The following is a 19,875-nucleotide window of genomic DNA, read 5'->3' as shown; positions in this document are numbered from 1 at the left end:
TGCAGGCCACACTCCTCCCACCGATGCACACCAGCCAGCCGCCCCCACCCCAGGCTGGGCTGGGGGTGCACGTGGGGTCAGCACAGATGGTCCTACGGGGGACAGAGAGTGCCCAAGGGCAACCAATGATGACACAGGGAATGGTACAGGTGACAGAGCAAAGGCGGACAGGAGGGATCCCGGGGCGGGAAGGGTGGGTGCACCCTGCCCGGGCAGACGCCGCGGACGGGGGTGCCGCACCCACGTGGATGGCGCTGAGGCCTCCCACACGTCAGCAGCTGCAGCGGGCTCTGACCACCCCCCCAAACGCCTCAAAGGAAGAGCCTCCTGTGGCCAGGCCTGGGACAGACGCTTTCCCTGCCCCGTCTCTACGTCCCCCTCAAAACACTCGGCCCAGAGAGACACCAAAACAGCTTGAAAAGACCACCTTTCGAAGTGTTTTCCAAAATAAGCCTCTAGATTGGAGTTTCTCCACTACTGATATTTATGGACAGCTGGATATATAACTGCACGGGCTTGGGGGGGGGGTTATGTCATTACAATGCTGTAGGACAGCGACCCTCAACCTTTCTGGCACCAAGGACAGATGCTCCTATGAGCATCTAATGCCTGATGATCCGAGGCGGAGATGCCGGTGCTGGGGGGCGGCTGCAGATACAGATGGAGCTTCACTCACTCACCCACCGCTCACCTGCTGTGTGGCCTGGTTCCTAAAACGCCACAGATGGCACTGACCCACTGTCTGGGGGTTGGGGACCTCTGCTGCAGGCTATTTAGCAGCACCCCTGGCCTCCACTCGCAAGGTGCCAATAGCACGCACGCCCCAGTCATGGCGATCAAAAATGTCCCCAGACAGTGCTATGAGTCCCATGGAGGGCAAACTCACCCCCAGTTAAGAGCCACTGCTGCAGAGACCAGGGACCCCTGTAGCCCCAGCTGCAGTCCTAGGAAGCGTCCTCACCTGCACCTCAAGTGCGTGCCGGACTCGGGCTTGTTCTCAGCCCGGCGTGAAGGCTCTGCCAGCTGACCTCCCGGGTCGCCTGCCCGGAGCCTCCCTTCCCGCGACCCCGCGACGCCCCCACTCACTCCCGCTTCCGACCGTGATGAGCTTTCCTCTTTCAAAGCCCTACGCACCGGATGAGGCTCGGCTCAGGCGCACCTCTCACTGAAACGTCTCTTGAGTCCTCGCCCCTCAGGTCAGAATTAATTTCTCCTTCACTGTGAAACCCGCAGTGCCCGTTGCCCTCACTCCCCCCGCCCCCCCCCGCCCCCCTCCCACCCCAGTGCCTTGCTGCAGGGCGGGCGCTGCCGCCGGCCCCTGCGTGACCACGGGGGCCCTGGAGCGAGAGGCGCTCAGCACCTGGGACAGCTCCATGGCTCCGTGGGTCTGCGCTCACAGTCAGCTGAGGCCTGGAGGTTCTGACCTGGGCTCTGCTGGGAACGGTGACAGGCGGCTGTCCACACACGCGCGCGCGTACACACACACACGTGACTACGGCCACGCGACCCGGCAGCAAGCACGCGGGGCTAGCCATGGCGGATGGAAGGAGCCTAACTAACGTCCTCGTTTGAGAGACGAGGAACCCACGGCTCGGAGCGGGGACCGAGGCCCGAGTGTCCGCGGAGAGCCAACAGCGGTCGCCCCTGGGATCCAGGCACCCTCGCTCTGCCCTGTGACGACCGTAGCCACCTACGAGGACCTGGGCGAGGGAAGGAGCGAGTGCTGTGGGTGGGAGAAGGAAAGGGAAGCCTAACGAGCCTGCCCATCATTACCGCTCAGTCCGCAGAGAGAGCAGCACGTCCATCCACGGAACCACACTGCTCGTTCGCCACGCCTCGGACACGCTGGCGTCCGGTCACACGGACGTACAGATACGTCTCAAGTAAGACAGAAAATCAGGGTAACTATTGTCCGACTTTAGCCCCCAAACGACCCACTGGTTCAATGATCCAGATATTTTAGGAAACGTCCTTCTTTACTTTCCTTCGACTTACTGGATATACCTGCGTATAAAAGAGTCTCATGCACCTTCCATTTGTATCTGCTATAGTTCTCTCTAATCAATAACCATGTAAGCTTTTTGAAATCAATAACCAAGCAAGCTTTATACCTTCTCTGCAAACAAGGTAATAATCAGCCTGACAGATAATCTGTCACAGGCCAACCACATTCAAACAAGTAATTACATTGGGCAAAAAATAAATTAAATTGCCCTCATTTTCTGTTATTTCCAGGCAAGTGGCCATCTGCAAGACTGCCTTTTCCATTAGCCAAATCCCGCAGTGCATAAAATCTAACAGGGACCCGAATTCAAGGAAAGCCAGGGTCAGGAAAAGAGTAATCAGTCCCCAAATCCTGAATTAAACGGCACCTTCTTCCTGGTACCTTTGTATGCTAAGCATGTCTCTAAATATGTCTCTGGGTAAGCGCAAATATGACGTTGAAAGAAACGACCTGGCCTCATTGGAAGAGGGAGTCACGACCTTCACCAGTTCTTAGCCCCTGCACTTCCCCCGGCTGTGGCCGCCTAAGACCTTGGAGTTGATGTCAGGAGACACTGCCAACCAACAGCCAGCTGGAGGAGCCTCCAGCGCGTGCAGCCCGGGCTCGGACTCCGTGATGGGACCGAGGCCACCGAGCCAGGCCAAGCCCTCGGATGCCAAACAAGAGCTCAGCAATCCCCGGAGCGGATGAGAGCTGCCTGGGGTCACCTATTTTGGACTGGAAAGGCCTCGCGAGGACTGTGGCATCTGAGCTGGACATGACGGGCGGACAAAACTGTTGAGAAGCAACAATCAGAGGTAAAGGCCCACCAAGCAGAGGCCCTCGCATGAGCAAAGGCGGGGAGCTGGCACGAGGAGGCACGGAGTGGGGCTCAGAGCAGGAGGGGCAGGGAAGCTGCAGAAAGCACGGACCTAGTGGAAGGCAGGACCCCGAAACTGCTAGGAGCCCAAAGCCACACCACGGGGCTCACACTGCTGCCTGGGGGAGCCAGTCCGGGAGCCCCCGACCGTCACTGGTCTAACTGGCTGGGTGCCTCTGAGGACACGCATCAAACTCAACGACCAAATAAACATCCAGCTTCTTCCTCTCAACCAAAACAAACACGCGAGAAGTCTTCCGGGCCGTTCGCGGGTCCTCGCCCACAGACGTCCCTCATTCTAAATCGATTGATCAAAGAGCAGAAGGACTAGGTGTTCTTTGGGAAGCTGCACAACTTTATTTTTCAAGAAGATCTCTTCTCTGGGAAAATCCAAAAGAGATACAAATCAAGACCAAAAAAAAAAAAAATGCAACTGTGCTTTTTTTTTTTTTTTTAATGTTACAGTGAAAACAGGAACAGATTTATGTTCCAAAAAAACGAAAATGAATCAAGCTGTGAACCACTCAGTAACCTAACCCGAGAGTGTTTCTTTCGACCAAAAAATGGATGCGATTTTCGGCATCGTGCAAGGCACTGGAAAAATCAGTGGGATCGGGCCTTCTAAACAGAAGGCCACACACATCTACGAGGGTGCGGGCTGGGGGCGGCGCGGGGGCACTCGGCAACACTGACCCATTTTAAGCGTGCTCACCCTCTGGCCGGTCATTCCGCCTCGGGGACCCTCCCTGACGGCAGCCTTTCCGGCGTGCCTGCCTTCCTAACATATTCACATGTGCGTGGCACATAACGAACAGCATATGTAAACGTTTACGACATGATGGTTGGAAATCGTGGAACTGCCTACCGTGTTCGTCAACGGAGGAGAATGAAAGACAGGATGGTTTATCCGCCTCCTGGGATTTCGTGCAGCAGACAAGAAGGAAGAGGTAGACCTGACATCTTAGTGAAACTTAAGGATGCGTTACTTAATGACGTGAGCACGGGCATGTCGGGGACCAGGGGAGTGTGTCAGCCAGTCCAGCCAGACAGAACCAGACTGTTCATGGGAGTCCCACTCGTAGGGAGCGGGTCAGCGTGGCATTAGAGCAGGGAGGAAGAAGACGCGAGCTCTGTGCTTTTAAATTCCCCTAATTCTTCTTATTTCTCTTATTGTTTCCTTAAAAGAAACACGTATTTATTGTTTTGGTAATCTTCTAAAGATGAAACCTAGAAAGGCAAGGTCAAACTCATGATGTGGGCACCTACGAAATCAGAAGCTTTTAACCCCATCAGGCTGTGAGGTCCTCCTCCCAGCCGACCCACTCCCACTGGAGCATAAGGTCCCGGAAGCCGGAGCCCACTTCACGGTCACGCCGCACACCTGTCAGAGGGCCGAGCACTCGATGGGCTCCCAGTAAATGCTGGATACATGAATGAATGAGGAGCGGGAAAGCGCACCTCACCCACCTGTGCCGGAAATACCGGGGTGCTGGGAAAAGCACTGGGTGTCCCTGCCCTGCTCCCGGTCGCCACCAGCACGGGCCGGAGGTGAGCACGTCAGGCTGGGCATCGCGGGCCTGTGTAACTCCTCACCTCCGACTCCATGCGAAGATGGGGCGGCCACCGCCTGGCTCTAACTGGCCGGAGAACAGAAGGCGTTGCAGGGGCAGGTTTCACTTACGTGGGAGACTGAGCCACGGAAAAGTGGAGAAAGTGTGACTAAGCGCAGCCAGTGTGGGGGGAGGGGACGATGGACTCTGGACCCTGGACGAGCGAGAGCAGGAGCAGTGGACCCGCAGCTGGGCCAGCCAGGGTTTCGACGCGTTCCGCCCGTCAGTGGCTTTGGGAATTTGCACAAATCGCTTCAACTCTGAGTCTAGTTCACTCGTCTAGACACAGAAACTTCACTCGCTTTTCAGGATTACTGTGAGGTTTAAGCAGAGGAACACTCGCGGCTCAGCACCTACCCTGCCACCTCCATGCGGGGCGTGGGCCCCGCCACCGGCGCTGTCCTGCGTGCAGGCCACTCGGCGGAGTGCTCCCCAGACCAGGTGGGCGGATGTGCTGGTTGACCCCCCGACCCACCCCCCAGGGCCAGCGCCACAGCTAAAACCCACCGGGAATCTGTGCCCTTTTAGCCTAAAGTAAACCGCATGGCATAGCAGACTGTGATTTCTCCACCCGATCGTCTCTGCCTTTCCTCGGTAGGAACTGAACCCCCATCCCTCCCCTAACGCTGCTGCCTCCTCCTCCTTCCATTGATTTCTGATTCATTTATCACTTCCTTTCTTGTCTCCCGGTACTGAATTTAAATTTGCAGTAGGTGGGATTCGCCCTGTGCTCAGGATTCCCCACGGCCACCCCCGCTGCCTCCAGCCCTGGCCGAGGTGCAGCCCGCCACAAAGCCACGCGGCAGCCGAGACCCCACGTGCGGAGCGCCGCGGGCCGGGCCGGCCCCCGTACTTACTGGCTCACTTTATGGTACAGCTTAGCAATGCCCTGGTGGGTCCAGTCCTTGCCGAGGGTGGGCAGAATGTGGCCGAGAGTATCTGATCTGAAAAGGACGGAAATGAGACAAGCAACGTGGAGAGGACATCGCAAAAGGGGCACGATGTCCCTTCTACTGCAACGCATCGTAAAGGCCCCCGAAACAAGGCCGGCAGGACCCACGACTCACTTTCTGGATAGAAAGCCCAAAACCAAGGCAAGCGAATGAGAAGGCTCACGGAGGGACCCGCTAATTCACAAGAGGACACCTGCCATCTGATTGCGAATCAAGTCCTTGACTCGCTAGATCGAAGTGAGGAAGACGTTCAGAACACGTCCACACGAGACCGGGGAGCAGGCCCCCCAGGCAGCAATGCCCAGCAAGCCCCAACGCCAGCTGCTGGGTCCAAGGGCAGAGGGCCCGGCGGGCGGCTCCTCTGCCCAGCACCTGAGTGGCACAACCCCCTGGGGCACAGAAAGCCACTGAGCGCTGGCCCCGGGCCCGGGGCCCCACGACAGAGGTCAGGACATTCCCGTGGCCCGGGCCGGCCAGACCTACCTAGTGATTGTCCCGTCAATGTCGGAAATGATGACTTTGTCGTCCCAGTTCCACAGATAGATGGTGCCTTCACAGCGGCACGTGCCTTGGTACTGAGTGGTGACGCTGAACACCACGTCGTTGGGGCCGTTCTTCAGCTTCAAGCTTTTCTGAAAAACACCGACTACGTGTCCTCGGGCGGAACGGAAGGTCCGGATGGGGGAGTTCGTGGGCCTCTCCACGCTATGAGAAGCAGGGTGAGGATTTTTTTGTTTTTTTTAATCACTGGCTTAGGCCACTGTGCAGTGCTTGGTCCCCATCTCACTCCAGATGAGGAGGGTTCTCCCCGACGTCTGGGCACCCTGCACGCCGACCTGCCTTGCAGGTGCACTAGTGAAGCAGCTCCCTTAGGTGATGCTAAGGCCTCCAGCTCCCTATGGTGACGCTTAGGGGACCCTTCATTTCTGGACGGGCGTCATCAGAGGGTTAAGTGACAGGCTCTCAGATGCAGCAAAATAAACCTCGGTTTCAGAACAGGACACGCTCACTATCCCACAACTGACCATGAGGTCAACACCGGGGAAGATGAATGAGACACCAAGTTTCCAGTGGTTTTCAGACTGACACAAAGCGGGAGGGCGCGGTCTGTCACCAGATGCATCCCTCGTCCACAGGCGTGTAGTCGGGACCCAGGGAAGTGACGCCGGACCTGCCTGCCGCCAGGTGCCCCGCCCCCCGGGGTCGCTGGGCGGAGCCACGCAGCCGCACGGGGCTCGCCAGGCCGCAGGGTGGCGCTCAGGGCACCGCACCGGGGCCTGGGCCTATCCGTCATCTCGTCCCATCACACGGCATCCCGGCTGAGCCTGGGACCCGTGCTCACGGCCGCTCACAGGCAACGGTCCGGGGGATGGAGGGCCTGCTTAACACGGGCCGTGCCCCCCGAAATTCTCTCAGTCCCATCACGAGCACTTGCATTCCCCCAGGTCAGGAGACGCATGTGAGTCAACGAACATCTCCCTGAAAGCGGAAGCAGCCGGCGAGATTCTGGTCGACCGGGCGCTTAGACGTCAGGACTTGTCCGAGCCTCGGGCACGTGAGAACCAGATCCCAGAGGACAGAGGGGGGCGATGCCGCGGAGCCCGCCTGGCCAGGTGCTGACGTCAAGGTGGAAACGCGCGGTACCAGGGCGGGGGGCGGGGCGGCCAGAGGGCGGCCGGCACTCAGGGGTAGAAAAGGTGCCCGAGTGGGAGCCAGCGAGCAGCAGGGGCGCCCAGACCATCGCCCACCCGAGTCCGGGGGCCGTGCCGCGGCCGGAGCCCACAGACAAGCAAGCGGACGCGACTCACCAGCTGCTCCGACGTGAGCCGGAGGGTCTTCTTGTAGCCGACGCTGGACAGCAGGGAGAGGTGGCTGGCGCTGGGCAGCTTGGCGGCTGCGTGCTCCTCGTCACTGGAGGACGATTCGTGCTTTATTCTGGAACACACGGGGACGTCGGCACCAGTTAGGCAGTGCGTCTGGGAGGCCACGAGAAAGGCGTTAGGCCGGAGTCAACGACGCGGTCATTCGGCTGTCTCCCAAGCTGTCTCTTGGGTGGCCATTCAGCACAGGCCACCACGTCCCCACTCACGCGACCCTCGCGTTGTTCAGCGGGGTGGCCTCTCCCCACTCAGGGCCCTGTTCACCGGCTGCTGTTGCGCTACCCTAAACCGAGAGGCTCGTCTTCCTGAGGAGCAGGGCTGGAGACCCTCCTTGCCTGGAAGGATGCTCACGAACTCTGAGGACCAAGCACAAGGAGTCCAAATCTCTACACGCCAGCTGACCAGCTCCCCATATCTACCTCTCCAAACCCACAATTCCAAATGACCAGGGTGCTCTAGGACTCGCCAACGCACGGTGACAAGGGGGGCTCGCCAGTCCTCCTCTGGGATCCCTGATGGGGGGCCGCCCGAGCTGCCTGCTCAGAGTCCGCAGATGCTCCGGGCTCCTCCCGTTTGGTGGCAGGCTGGGACATGCAGGTGGGAAGCCGGCTCACTGTCTTTAAATAGCTCGTATAAAGCATCTCCGTAATTACCTGCTCCTGAGGTTAAAATCCTGCTGTGGGTTTCAATCCCCAGCCCAGCAGCACTAGCTCTGCTTCCCAGGACTGTTATTTTTAAAAAATATCTTAACACGTACTTTAAAAATGTTTGTTAGGCCAAATGGAAAAGGCTGGGTGGCCCCCAAGCCGGCACGGCCCACCTCCTCGGGCACATGCCTGCCCACGAGGCCTCCTCCACACACCCCTGCTCACGGGACTCACAGACAGGGGCGCCCTCTTCCTGTCCCCTCCACAAGCTCTCACCTCCCAGTGACCGCGTCCCAGCCCCTCCCCCCTGCCCCCAGCCCCCTCCCCACCCCTCCCTGCCCCCCCCACCTGCCTCCCCCCGGCACACAGTTACCAGCTACCCCCGCCAACCCATTGCTCAGTCCATGTGTTCAGTCCAGAAGCGGTTTTTACAATCCGGTACTGCCCCGAACTAAGGGAGATGACCCAGGGCACACTGAGGTGCAGCACCCCACGTCTGTGTTATTTCTACCACCTCCTCCCGTGTGTGGAATGGGCCGCCCCCCAGCAAGCGCCCGTTCCCCCAGTCCCGGGAGGGGGCGCTGCGGGCTGGTGGACCAGAGCTCACCGGAGCAGCACTAACCCACACCGTGCTGGGTGTCGCCCACATAACCGGGCCGTGCTCTCTGGGGCTTTCTGCCCACACGGCGGCAACACGGCAGAACCAGGCTGCGGCCCGGAAGCCCAGGTCGCTGCCAGAGCACCTGGACCCAGCCGAGGGCCGCTCTGGACCCCCCAGGCCGGCGTGGCGGACGCAGCCCTGGTGGGCGGGCCGTAGGGCAGAACCCTGATTGGCTGAGGGCCCAGGGCCGGGCGGGGCGGGGCGGGGCCGCAGGTGGAGGAATCCACACCTGGGACCCGGCAGGTGGGGCTCGAGCCCCACGGTGCATCGGACCGCGTCGCTCTGCACGAATCACCTCTTTTCTTTCAGCCCCGAAGTTCCTTATCTTTAAAAGGCGGAGAAACAGACTGCATCCCAATCAGCTAAAATCTCAACACGCAGGCAGACGACGGGCTGAGAGGAACCGGGCTGGGAGACACAAGTCCCGGTGAAGCTCTCACGATGAGAAAAGCCCTCCCGGGGCCCCGGTGGCCCACCTGCGAGAGGACACGTCCCGACAGGAGCCCTCCCCGGGGCTGGCGCCCGCGGATCCCGGGGCCAGTGCTGGTCCTCCCGAACCCACGACCCAGAGGCTTCGGGACGGGCGGGGGAACGCCAGTCCCGGGGCCCCGCGCCCCGCCGAGCGACCAGGCGGGACCAGAGGGCACGCGGTGACAGGCCCCTCGAGGAATCGGAAAATGTTGACATTCCGGCCCAACGGTTTGGGGTAAAACGAGCTCCAAAGGTGAACTAGAGCTCTGGGTGGCAACAGACTGACGCGGGCCTCTCCGCTGGCCGGGCGCGGCGGTGCGGCTGGGCCTTCCATCTGTTGCTTTTAAAAAAACAAAAACAAAGAAAACCCCTGAATCTGCGCCGGACGCCGTGTCCGAGGGGCCACAGAAAGGAAACCCCGGAGACGGGCACGCGCGCGGCAGCTGCGCCGTTGGCTGCGGGTGGCCCTGGCCCAGGGCGAGCGCAAGGTCACCGCCCCGCGCGCACCGCCCCAGACCCCACCCCCAGCCCCCGCGACGCCGGCGCCCTAAGTGCTGCTCGCTTTACCGCACGGGCAGGAAGCCACGAACACAACAAAAGGATTCATCTCGCCTGAGAGTCGGTAGCTGTGAACAACATGTAAGTTAGCGCTTGTCACAGTGTACACTTTTCAAATGGTATTTTAATGACTCGTCTGGTGACAAGCTGTTTGCTCAATTATGAGACTTCGGGGACTGTTCTGTCAATCGAGGCTGTCAGCGAAGAAAGCCCTCCTACGTCTTCTTTTTAGTCACTGGTATGAATCTAATTAGGAGACTAAAAAGTCTAAGGTGCCAGTAAAAATTAAAAGATTTGCATTTCTCAAAAAGAACTTCATATTAAAACTTTCCAAAATCTCCATCCTTGTTCACGAGACTCATTTTTCATTCTTCGGGCTTAATAAAGAGGTGAGGTGGGACAGATCCAGGATGGTGATTAGTCGTCTTAAACTAGTTAACTGGGGAAAGCGTTTTTGTTAACGCTGAATAGGACTGTGTCCGGTGGTAACCAGAAAGTCCCAACGCTTCGGGGACGCCAGGCCTGCTGACGCCCCACCTGGGGAGAGCGGCCGCAGCGTCTCGCCGCCCCCGCCCACGCGGCGCCCCCCGGCCCGGGCGACAGCGGTGGGACCCTGCGTGCGGGGCCCTGTACCAGCTGCCATCACGATCCATCCCCTTTAAAACGCTTGGCGCCTCAGGCCCGTCTTCCTCCAGGTCTAAGACGGGCAGGTCGCAGGCTGAATTGGGGCGGGCGTCCCGCGCTTGGCCGCATCTCGGAGTCTATCGCAAAACACCCGAAGCTGGTCTGTTAGGATGAGCACGTGTCCCCCAGGCCACCACGGAACCAGCCTCCTGCATGTCCTTACACAGCCACCATGGGCACACCCCCGAGGCCCCGCCGGGGTCTGCGGCCCCCATCGCCTTTCCCAGGAAGCCATGTGGGGCATCGACGGGCCAGCGTCTGCAGTGCTGGGGTCACTCTTATCCCCATTTCCCAGAGGAGGAGACGCTGAGGGGCTGACGGAGCCGCCAAAGATCGACGCCACCCCCCCCCGCCCCCGCCCATGGGGTTGATTATCTCCCGTGCAGCCTCCCCCGGCCGCTCTGCACGCCACACTTGCTCCTCTGCCCGCCACACTTGCTCCTCTGCCCACACACGGGAAGGAGTTTGCTCCAAGCCAGGTCTCCGAGCCAAGTCTGCCTGACTCCAAAGCGCACCATTCGCAGCCTGCCGCTGGCCTCTAACGGGAGTAAACGGCCACCTCCCGAAAATCGCTGCCTCCTTCCGCAGGCTCCGCGTGTCCCCGCCGAGGGCTGCACGTCCTTCGCCTGCGCTCCATCTTCCTCCCGAGCCCGCTCAAAGCCAAACTCAAAATGCTTGCTGGGAAAGCATCCAGATACTCATGTTTGGGGGCCCCGCCCCAGGGGAGGGAGGGGGAAGGATGCCTGTCAGCCCTGCTCCCCGTCCGCGTGCAGATGGGTGGGGGGCCGGAGGGCCGGGGCGCCAGCACGGAGAACAGAAAGGGTGGTCCCCAGGAACGCGCCCACCAGGAGCAGGCAGGCCACTTAGGGTCATCTTCAAAGATCGTTCGATCGGGACCTGCACCCCATCACAGAGAGATCAGACTGTTTCCTACTTGCCACCCACCTGCGTTTCTACTTCCAACAGTGAATTTGAGAAATAAAACAGTTTACGATGGAGGGACTTGGCCAGGAGGCTGAGGACTGGAGAGCTAAGCCACGTCGCCTGTGAATCACCACTATGCTGGGAGAATGCTCTCCGTTTGGTAATAGCTCAACGGCGTTTAGGCGCTAGCTCGGCCTCCCAGGTACAAAGATGATCACGAAACGCATCGCGTCCTCAATCACTTTGTCAGCATCCTCCTAAATTATAAGTGCAGTCCTGGGTTTCCTCAGCCCAGGGACACTGCAAAGGCCAGGTAACAGGTAAAAGGTGTGATCTTGCTCATCGCCAACATGTGGCATCAACACCATGATTCGTGGGCGATGGTGGCATTGCCCTCGGCGTAGCTACGCCAGATCCCAAATGGATGACCCTGCGACGGCACTGCAAATGCTGACCGCTAGCACCAGAATCCCCTGTGTTCCATGCCGAGCTCACACGAGTCCAAACACAAGTCCCGGTAAGTATGTAAACGACAGAGAAAGGCAGGTGTCTTCAGAAGGGGAACTTATGTCCAGGTTGCTATTAACGCTGCTGCTAACCTCACCATCGCCGTCGTCACCCTGGCCTCTGTCCTCTGTGTGGGGAGGGCTCCCACGAGCGAGACCACGAGAAGGGCTCCAGGTACATTAGCTTTTAAGCCTCGCGTTTACTTGGGAGGGAAGAGGTCAGGGGCAGGGGCCGCCTCCGTTGCATTAATGGGAAGCCAAATCCAGCTGCTCCGGGTCGTCGAGAAAATGATAGAGCCAGGGTTGGAACCCAGGTCTGCAACCCCCCGGGGTCCAAGGCCCGCGCTGCCTCGCGAACCCCACCTGCCCGGCCTGTGACATGACCTCGGGCACAGGAAGGAGCGGCCACCCCCAGGCTGGGTACCTGGGCCACCCCCCCAGGCTGGCAGGGACTGTACCTGGTGGCCATGCTGAGCTGTGATGGCTGCTCCCCGGTACTGTGGCTCTTCCCGGGCAAGCTCTGCTCTGGCTTACTTTCCTGGAGAAGGAGAGAAAGGGTCAGGGGTGCACCGAAGAGGGGCGCCTAAGCGACAGCTGGGGTTCTGCGATGGGCTCCCCCAAAGCGCAGGGCAGGGCCCCGAATGCCTCCCCCGCCAGCACACCGCCCAGGGAAGGCAAGGCCTTGTTACTCCTTGCTTAGAAGTATACGATTAAGCTGAGAAATATTTTTGACAGAAATAAATCTGTTTTCCTTAAGTGTTTGTGGCACCAAACCAAACTTCGTAATCAGTGTAGCTTTATGCAGATGCTTCAGCAAGGGCTGCTTGGATACTCAAGGGCTTTCAAAATATTTTCTTATAACTGCTGATCGAAATGCCTGAAAATATTTTCACACCATATTTTGCTTGGGAAAACGTGGACACGTTCTCCTTCTCAGCACTACTCGGAGGTGCTGGGAGAACCATGGGATCCCACGAGGCCTGGACTCAGGCCCACCCCCCTCATGTAGGGTCCTGGGACGAGTCGTGATACCTTTCGGAGCCTTGTTTCCCCACCTGTAAATCGGTGGGTGACCCTGCTGCGGGGGCTGCAGAGATGCTACCCAGAAGCACAGAGCCGGCCCACAGCAGGCCAGAGAGGAGGAAGACACCCACCAGCCCCGTGGACCACGGGACGCCACCCGGGGCCAGACACGAGTGTCGAGTGTCGGTCAATGCAGGAAGGATACACAATTAATCTCATCCCCTGTGGCCACTTGCTCAGGAGGCAGGTTAACGTCCCCAATGTTTAATAAAGAAAGTGAGCGATGTAAACACTGTAACAGAGAGACCGTCTTAACGAATGACGAGTCCGAGCTGTTCTCGAACATTCTTTAGCTTTTCATAAGCACACACACACGTGACGTGGTACCATGCCTGGTCATTGTGAACCTATTGATTGAAACAGGTAACTCAGCCACTGCTATTAACAATTCTTTATCAGACTAGTTCAAAAATATATATCGAATTGAAATAGATGTATTTCAAGGTTTGTTTTCTTTTTAAAGAAATATTTAATTTCAGAACTGTTTCTGATTTCATGCTGGCATCCCACCCCACCCCACCCCCAATCCAAACTGGTGAGGACTGGAATATTCTACAGTAAGTAGGTCTTTGAAATAGCCTTCTGCCTAAATCCTAGACCATTCTGCTCCCTAGTTAGGGAACTAAAAAGGTCCTTTATGCTCTAACTTGTTTATACCCCTTGGAAATAATGGGACGATCCACAAAACTCAAGGATGCAAACAGAAAAAGTGAAAGAACACTTTCATCTTGATAAAATCCTTCCACCCCAGTGGAATAAGGAAATAGAGCTCGCCTGGGGCGGGGGGGGGGGGGGGAGGGGGTTCTTTTATAATTATAATAACCAGCTTGACTATTGCCCTTGGGGTTTCTTCAGACAACATTCCAAAAGTAATCCTCATTCCCTCGACAAATATCTGCCAAGCCCTGGCTCCGGGTCCAAGATATGGACACCGGGGACACCCCAGGAATCAGAGCTCCAGGTGCTCTCGGCCTTCGTGGAGACTGGGGTCTGGAGGGGAAACAGAGGTTACTTGAACAGCCCCCGCTAATATGTGCGCCATTACGAGCTCCGGCAAACCTCAGGAAGGAGAAGTTCGCAGGCAGGGCTGTGAGAACAGAGTTCGGCAGACCAGACTAACCTGCTGCGAAAGGGCCATTGGAGATGCGGGTTAACTGGGAGGGAGGGGCGGGGCCCCGAGGGCGCCAAGCGAAAGTATCACATGCAAAGGTCCTGGGGTAGAACGTGCTGTGGCCAGTGGAGATGAAGCACAGAGGGCAGGGGGGGAAACGGCCAAAGATAAAAGATGAGGCTCGGGAGGGGGGCCGGGACGAGGCCGCACACATCCTGCGACCACATTGAGGGTACTGGTCTTAGCTAAGAACCCCGGAAACCCGCTGAAGGCTTTCGGGCGGGAGTAACAGAAACTGGACCAGCACCCTGAAAAGACCAACGTAACTACAGTGGAGAGAACGAGGAAGGAAGGACGGGGCGGGCCACGGGGAAGCAGTCCTGGGAGAAATAACGGAAGCCCCCATCTGTGGGGCGGGAGCCGAGGAGAACCGGAAACTCCGAGAAGCGTGTAGGATGTTACGTTCGGCGAGGCACTGAACGCGAGAGGCGCGGAGAAACAAAGTGTCTGTTCCCTTGTGAAAATGACAAGCACGGGGTGTCTTGAAGCATTCACACGGAGGCATCCGTGTAGCCGGCTATCTGGTAGACAGACGCAGGACACAAAAGAATGCCTGGTCTGGAAATTAAAAGAGGAGCCATCGCATGGGCGTGGGTGAGGGTGCCAGGGGTGGGGGAGGGAAGCAGGCAGTCAAAGCAGAAGAGACACCCCGAGACAACCCCGGAGGGTCCCTTTCGGGGGGCGGGGCCCGAGGAGGACAGCCAGGCGGACAGAGTGGCATCCGTGCCACACCAAGAAAACGCTTCGAGAATTGGGAAGGGAGATAAGGGCAGGCAAAAAAAATCAGGGGCTTTTACAGAAATGGAAACCAAAGCCGTGTCGATTCAGACGTGCTACCGAAGTGACATGACTAAGGAGAATTAGTCTCCAGCGGTCAGGACGCCTCCTTAAAATTATCCTCGCATGCAAAAGGAAAGCATTTAGCTTAAAAAAATAATAGTTTGAACTACCAAGTGGAATCCCTTCTTCTTAGGGATGAAGGGGCCTTCCGGAGGAAGAGCGACTTACCACGGTCTCCGAGCTGAGAGGGAGACGACAGAGCAAGGCAGGGCACCCAGCTCTCGGATCACCCTTCTAGACCCTTCTCCCACCCTCCCCCCCGTTCCGCCATGCCTTGCCGTACCCTGAGGCAGAGCTGGTTCCTGCCAACTCAGGGTGACGGCTTCTTACGCTTAGTCCTCCGACACGAGAGCCAGAAAAACTCTGCCTCGCAAAACCCGAATGTTTACTGAGCTAAGCAGAAACACTCTCGTTTTCCACGCTTACCTCCTTGATCGTGGTATTTCTTCCCCTCCATGAAAACCACCATCTTCCTCCCTTTCTGGGCATCTTATCCCTCATGATAGAGTCCACCGTGGCCTGTTTTAAATGGATGGGAACATAAATAATGGAACCAAAAAAAGATCAACTTAGCACATTCGAACCAAAAGACATACACATGCAAATTAAAGTAAGATTTAAAGAAATAATAATCAACAGAAAATGCAACATACTATTTGCGAATTAAAAATTTTCGAGAAGCAAAACCGAATGGCGTCCAAAATTAAATCAAGGTAACTTAAGCATGATGACTTAAGAGTATGTTAAAGAAATAAACAAACAACAACCAAAAAAAAAAAAAATACAACACAACAACAACAAAAAAAGAAAGCATTGAAAATCATTAGTGATTAGTAAGACCAGAAGTTTTCAAATTAAAGTGGCTTGCTGGTTAAGATACTGTTACATTCAATACGATGATTATAAAAAAAGAAATGATTAATATGGAGTATAGGGTAAAAAAGTCTTAAACAAAAGGTAAGATGCACAGGATGCTTTTAGTAGATGTAAATTTCTAAATTCTGGCAAGCGGAATACTAACAGATGTATTTAAAATTTCAAGTGCTGAAAAGAAAATTCACACTCTTTCTCTAAATAAATGAAAGTTTGAGGAGGGGAGAGTAAATGGTAACTAAGAATTCCTAAGTATTTGCAAAGAACAAAACATCCATCTTTGAGGCTAATTCCAGTCCCAAGGGAAACGCTTTCTAATCCCCCTTCCTTGGGTCACAGAACTATCGGGTAGCGACACATCGGCTCTCATGAAAGAAAGGCTGCAGGTAAGAAAGATAAACAATTCACAGATTTGGCCTGACGCATGCGTTTTATCATGTAAAATACCCCTGCCTGAGACAAAGGAAAGCCTGAACATAGGAAAGGACGAGCCACACATACCCTGTTCATGAATGAGACAATCCATAAAGCTGTCCATTACTCTTCTCCTCCTAATTCATCCATAAATCCAATAAAACTCCAATAATTAAAAAAAAAAAATCTAGAGAAACTGATCTAAAGTTCATTGGAAAAACAAACAAAAATAGCCAAGAAAATTTTCAGACAGATACATAATAAGAAGGCACAAGCCTTACTATATATTAAAATATATTTAAAACTACAGCAATTAAAAGAATATAGAATTGGTACAGGAGCAAATGTATTAACAGAAGAGAAAAGTCCAGAAATAAACCTACATTCACACATTCGCAAGAGAAATGTGATAACTGCTAAAGTTGCAATTTCCTGTTGGGGGGAGGAGGGGCGAGAGTTCATTAACCAAAGGTACTGGGATGATTAGGCAGCTAAGCCACCCTGGTCCCTGTCGCCTTTCTTTCTTGCCAACACATCCAGAACTCGGCTCAGGAACGGACTACGTGAGATGTTCTGGGAAGGCGGGCTCAGTGCAAGGCTGAACCTCGACTGGTCTACACCGCTCACAGTCGGTCCACTGTCTTGCCAGCGACTGGTCGGGAGGTGGTCGTGTGACCTAGTTGTGGCCAATGAATTATGAGAAGCCAGCCTCTGTCCTTCCTGTTTGGGATGCGGTTGCATGAGATGACGTGTGCTCATGAAGGGACCTTGCGATCACCAAGGGAAAGCCAAGGAAACCACGGAGAAGCCGACCCGGACCCATCAAGCCTGGAACTACCAACCTCTAAGATTTTTACGTGACAGTAAACCCCTGTTATTTAAGCCACTTGTAGTTACTCCGTTTCCGGCAACCCAAGTGTCCTGATTCAATGACCAGCTGGGGAAGAGGTGATTTGGTTCACGACACCTCACCCATGACTCTCAAGATAAAAGCTAGATGGATCGAAGATTTAAGAAAGTACCAGGAGAGGAGCAGGGTGCCTTTTCACAAGTTTTGGAAGTGGGGAAGCAAGGCCGTTTCAAGAAGACACAAAACCCAACAGTCATAAAAGACTGAAAAATCCTAATTATAAATATAATTATATATGAGGTAAACACCATAAACAGTCAAAAAATGATCGACATCTTGTAAAAAACTTTGGGATGCATATCACAAAGACTAGAGTCTTTCCGTTTAGGAGCAGCATGTGCTTCCCTCGCGGTGAACTAAATCCTTAAGCGGCATTTCCATTGCCCTGGGAGCTGAAACGTGTAACATAAAGCTCTGTCCCAGGCTGTGGACACCGTGAGGAGCCTGGCAGGGGCAGAACAAAATCCACGCGGGAAAGCACGCCCAACTACCAGCGCGCAGGGAACAGTCACAGATAAAGGGCCCCCGAAGATGCGGCCACGACCCCAAATCCCAACACACGCGCATGCACGCGCTCGCACACACACACACACGCACACAGACACAACCACACATACGTTCAACGAAGCCAAATGAAACCTTTGGGAACCTCGGGGATGGGGACCGTCTGACAGGCTACACGCCCGAAGCTGTGCAACGCACTCGCTGAGTGTGCAAAGGACGTGAGCGTTAAGACAGCGCCTCTGCGGAGAACAGAGCGTGTGGGAAGACGCAGCTTGGTGTCAGCGAGCAGCTCCCGGCCGAGCGCTCAGAGGGCCTTTGCGGGGAGGATGAGGGCGCAGTGGCTGCCGGGGGGGCTTCCGCCCTCTCCCCATGCCCCTTCCTCGCGGCCACTCGCCTGCTCTCCCGTGCAGCTGGGCGCTGCCGGGCCCCCCACTCGCTCGCTGCTCCTCGGCCCAGCAGGCCCGGGGCTTGCTTCCCGGCCGGGCGACCTGGCGTCCGTCTGACATCGGGCGCGCGTCCGCTCTGACCCCGCCTGTGTCCCCGGCACGGCGGGAGCCGGGGAAGGCACCCCGGGGGTGGCAGGACTGGGTCCGGCACTGCCACAGGGGGAGGGTCTGCCCTGATTAGCAGGCGGGGACGGGACCTTCGAGGAGCAAGCAGCACGAGGCAGACACGCGGAACCCCCGACGTCTGGACTCACGGACCAGGAACAGCACGGCCGCAACTGACTTTGCGGTTCTTAAACCAAAATTTAAATTCCAAGCCCCCTCCCCCGAGGAATCGGTCCCTCGCTCTCTGTCCTCTTGTCTCTCTCGTTAAAGCTCACCTTTGGCAGAGGTTTCTGGAAGGCCTGCATGGCCAGGAGCAGTGGCGCGGCTGTTGTCCAGTTGTAATATCTAACAGGAAATAGGAAAATAAAGGTCAAAAGGCCAAAAGTCAGACTGAAGTCTTCCCAGTGTGATGAGAAGTGCCATGGAAAGTTCTGGAACTCCAGCAGGGCCCTTAAAGAGCCCAACACTGTTGCCTACGCCCCCCAGCCCTCCCTTAAGTCCCACCCTCTCCATCGAACCCTGCGGTGTCCACACGGGGACGAGCAGCCGCCGAGGCAGCAGCAAGCCAGCCAGAGGTGACGAGACCCCCGCGGCCCGCTGGAGAGCGGCCCGAGCCCCGCGTGTCAAGCCAGCAACGCGCCGTGGCCTTCGCGGCCACGTTTCCAGGAAGAGGCCGCTAGCGAACCCTACGCTGATGCAGAAACCTCCATGACTCCCGCTTGGGGAGAAAAGGTCGCCGGCAGCCTACAAAGACCCCCGCACCTCCCCCGACCGCACGCGAGGAAGGTTCCAGGGGCGGGCATGCGGTCGATGCCGTTACCCCCGGGCCACAGTCCCACAGGCCCAGGGCCCCCCACGCTGCGGCGTGAAATCTGGGGCGGATGGGCGTCAAAATCCGCAAGATCAATGGTTACGTCCACCTGCTGCCTGCCTCGCGACGTGGCACTTTGCCAATGGTGAATCGACAGTAATCGATTTTGACAGAGACGTAAATAAAACAAAATAAGATGCGAATGCGTAAGACAACTTCTAAGGCCGACTGTCCAGGTCTCCGAATTTGAAAAGCTGAAACCGAAAGGCCATCATCACGTGACCGGCAGGACGCCCCTCAGGAGGCACGTACTTGTTCCCGATCTTCACCACGAGATGGGGGTCGTCGATGAGGGCAGGGTTGTCCACGAACTGTTGGTATGACACGGCTTGCTCCAGAAACGCATCTGTGAAAGCGTGGGGGATGGGGAGAACATAAAACCTGGTTAAAAAAAAAAAGGCCTGTTCTCACTCGCGCCCACAGGTAAGTTTCCACGGGGCTCATACGTTTCACCTGTGCGGACGGTTCTTACAATGCATTTGTAAGGAGGGCTTCGGTCTGCTTGGGGGCAGCATCCAGGCAGGAATAGAGGAAGGCTGGGCAGCCTGAGGGGGGCGGGGGGAAGGCGTACCCTCACTCGGGGCGCACGCATTCACGCAGAGGGCAGGTGTGTGGAAAATACGGCAAACACACATCCGCCGAAGATGCATCAGCAGGGCTCGGAGACCAGGCGACCTCGGGTCAAGTCGCATTCATTGTGTGACCTTGTGATCAGTCTCCCCGGGCCTCAGCTCCCCCACCCTAAGGGGCGGAGCATAGCCACGCCCACTTCCTCAGAGGCTGTGGGGATGGTGAGATGGGAAGCTCAGTGTCCTGCCTAAGCAAGGGCTCCCTCGACACCAGCGGGTGGGATTCTGATTCTGAGCACTGTCACCTGCGGGCACAGGGGCTGAGCCAGCC

The 19,875-nt window shown here is 56.6% G+C and overlaps 1 protein-coding gene across 4 annotated transcripts in view; it reads right to left on the bottom strand.

Annotated features, from left to right (window-relative positions):
• Window positions 1-19,875, bottom strand: part of LPIN1 (lipin 1) — a 94,384-nt gene that overhangs the window by 13,970 nt on the left and 60,539 nt on the right. For all 4 annotated transcript variants that reach the window (XM_016144782.2, XM_016144783.2, XM_016144785.2 and 1 more), the window contains 7 exons: window positions 19,228-19,321; window positions 18,380-18,449; window positions 15,279-15,371; window positions 12,217-12,296; window positions 7,236-7,362; window positions 5,911-6,059; window positions 5,332-5,418 (listed from right to left, as the gene is read on the bottom strand). In XM_016144782.2, the coding sequence (XP_016000268.2) occupies window positions 5,332-5,418; window positions 5,911-6,059; window positions 7,236-7,362; window positions 12,217-12,296; window positions 15,279-15,371; window positions 18,380-18,449; window positions 19,228-19,321 (700 nt within the window). The remainder of the gene's footprint in view (window positions 1-5,331; window positions 5,419-5,910; window positions 6,060-7,235; window positions 7,363-12,216; window positions 12,297-15,278; window positions 15,372-18,379; window positions 18,450-19,227; window positions 19,322-19,875) is intronic.

This window comes from Rousettus aegyptiacus, unplaced genomic scaffold (assembly GCF_014176215.1).
Source record: "Rousettus aegyptiacus isolate mRouAeg1 unplaced genomic scaffold, mRouAeg1.p scaffold_m13_p_7, whole genome shotgun sequence".
NCBI classification, from domain to species: Eukaryota; Metazoa; Chordata; class Mammalia; order Chiroptera; family Pteropodidae; genus Rousettus; species Rousettus aegyptiacus.
This window is presented reverse-complemented; position numbering and strand designations above follow the sequence as displayed.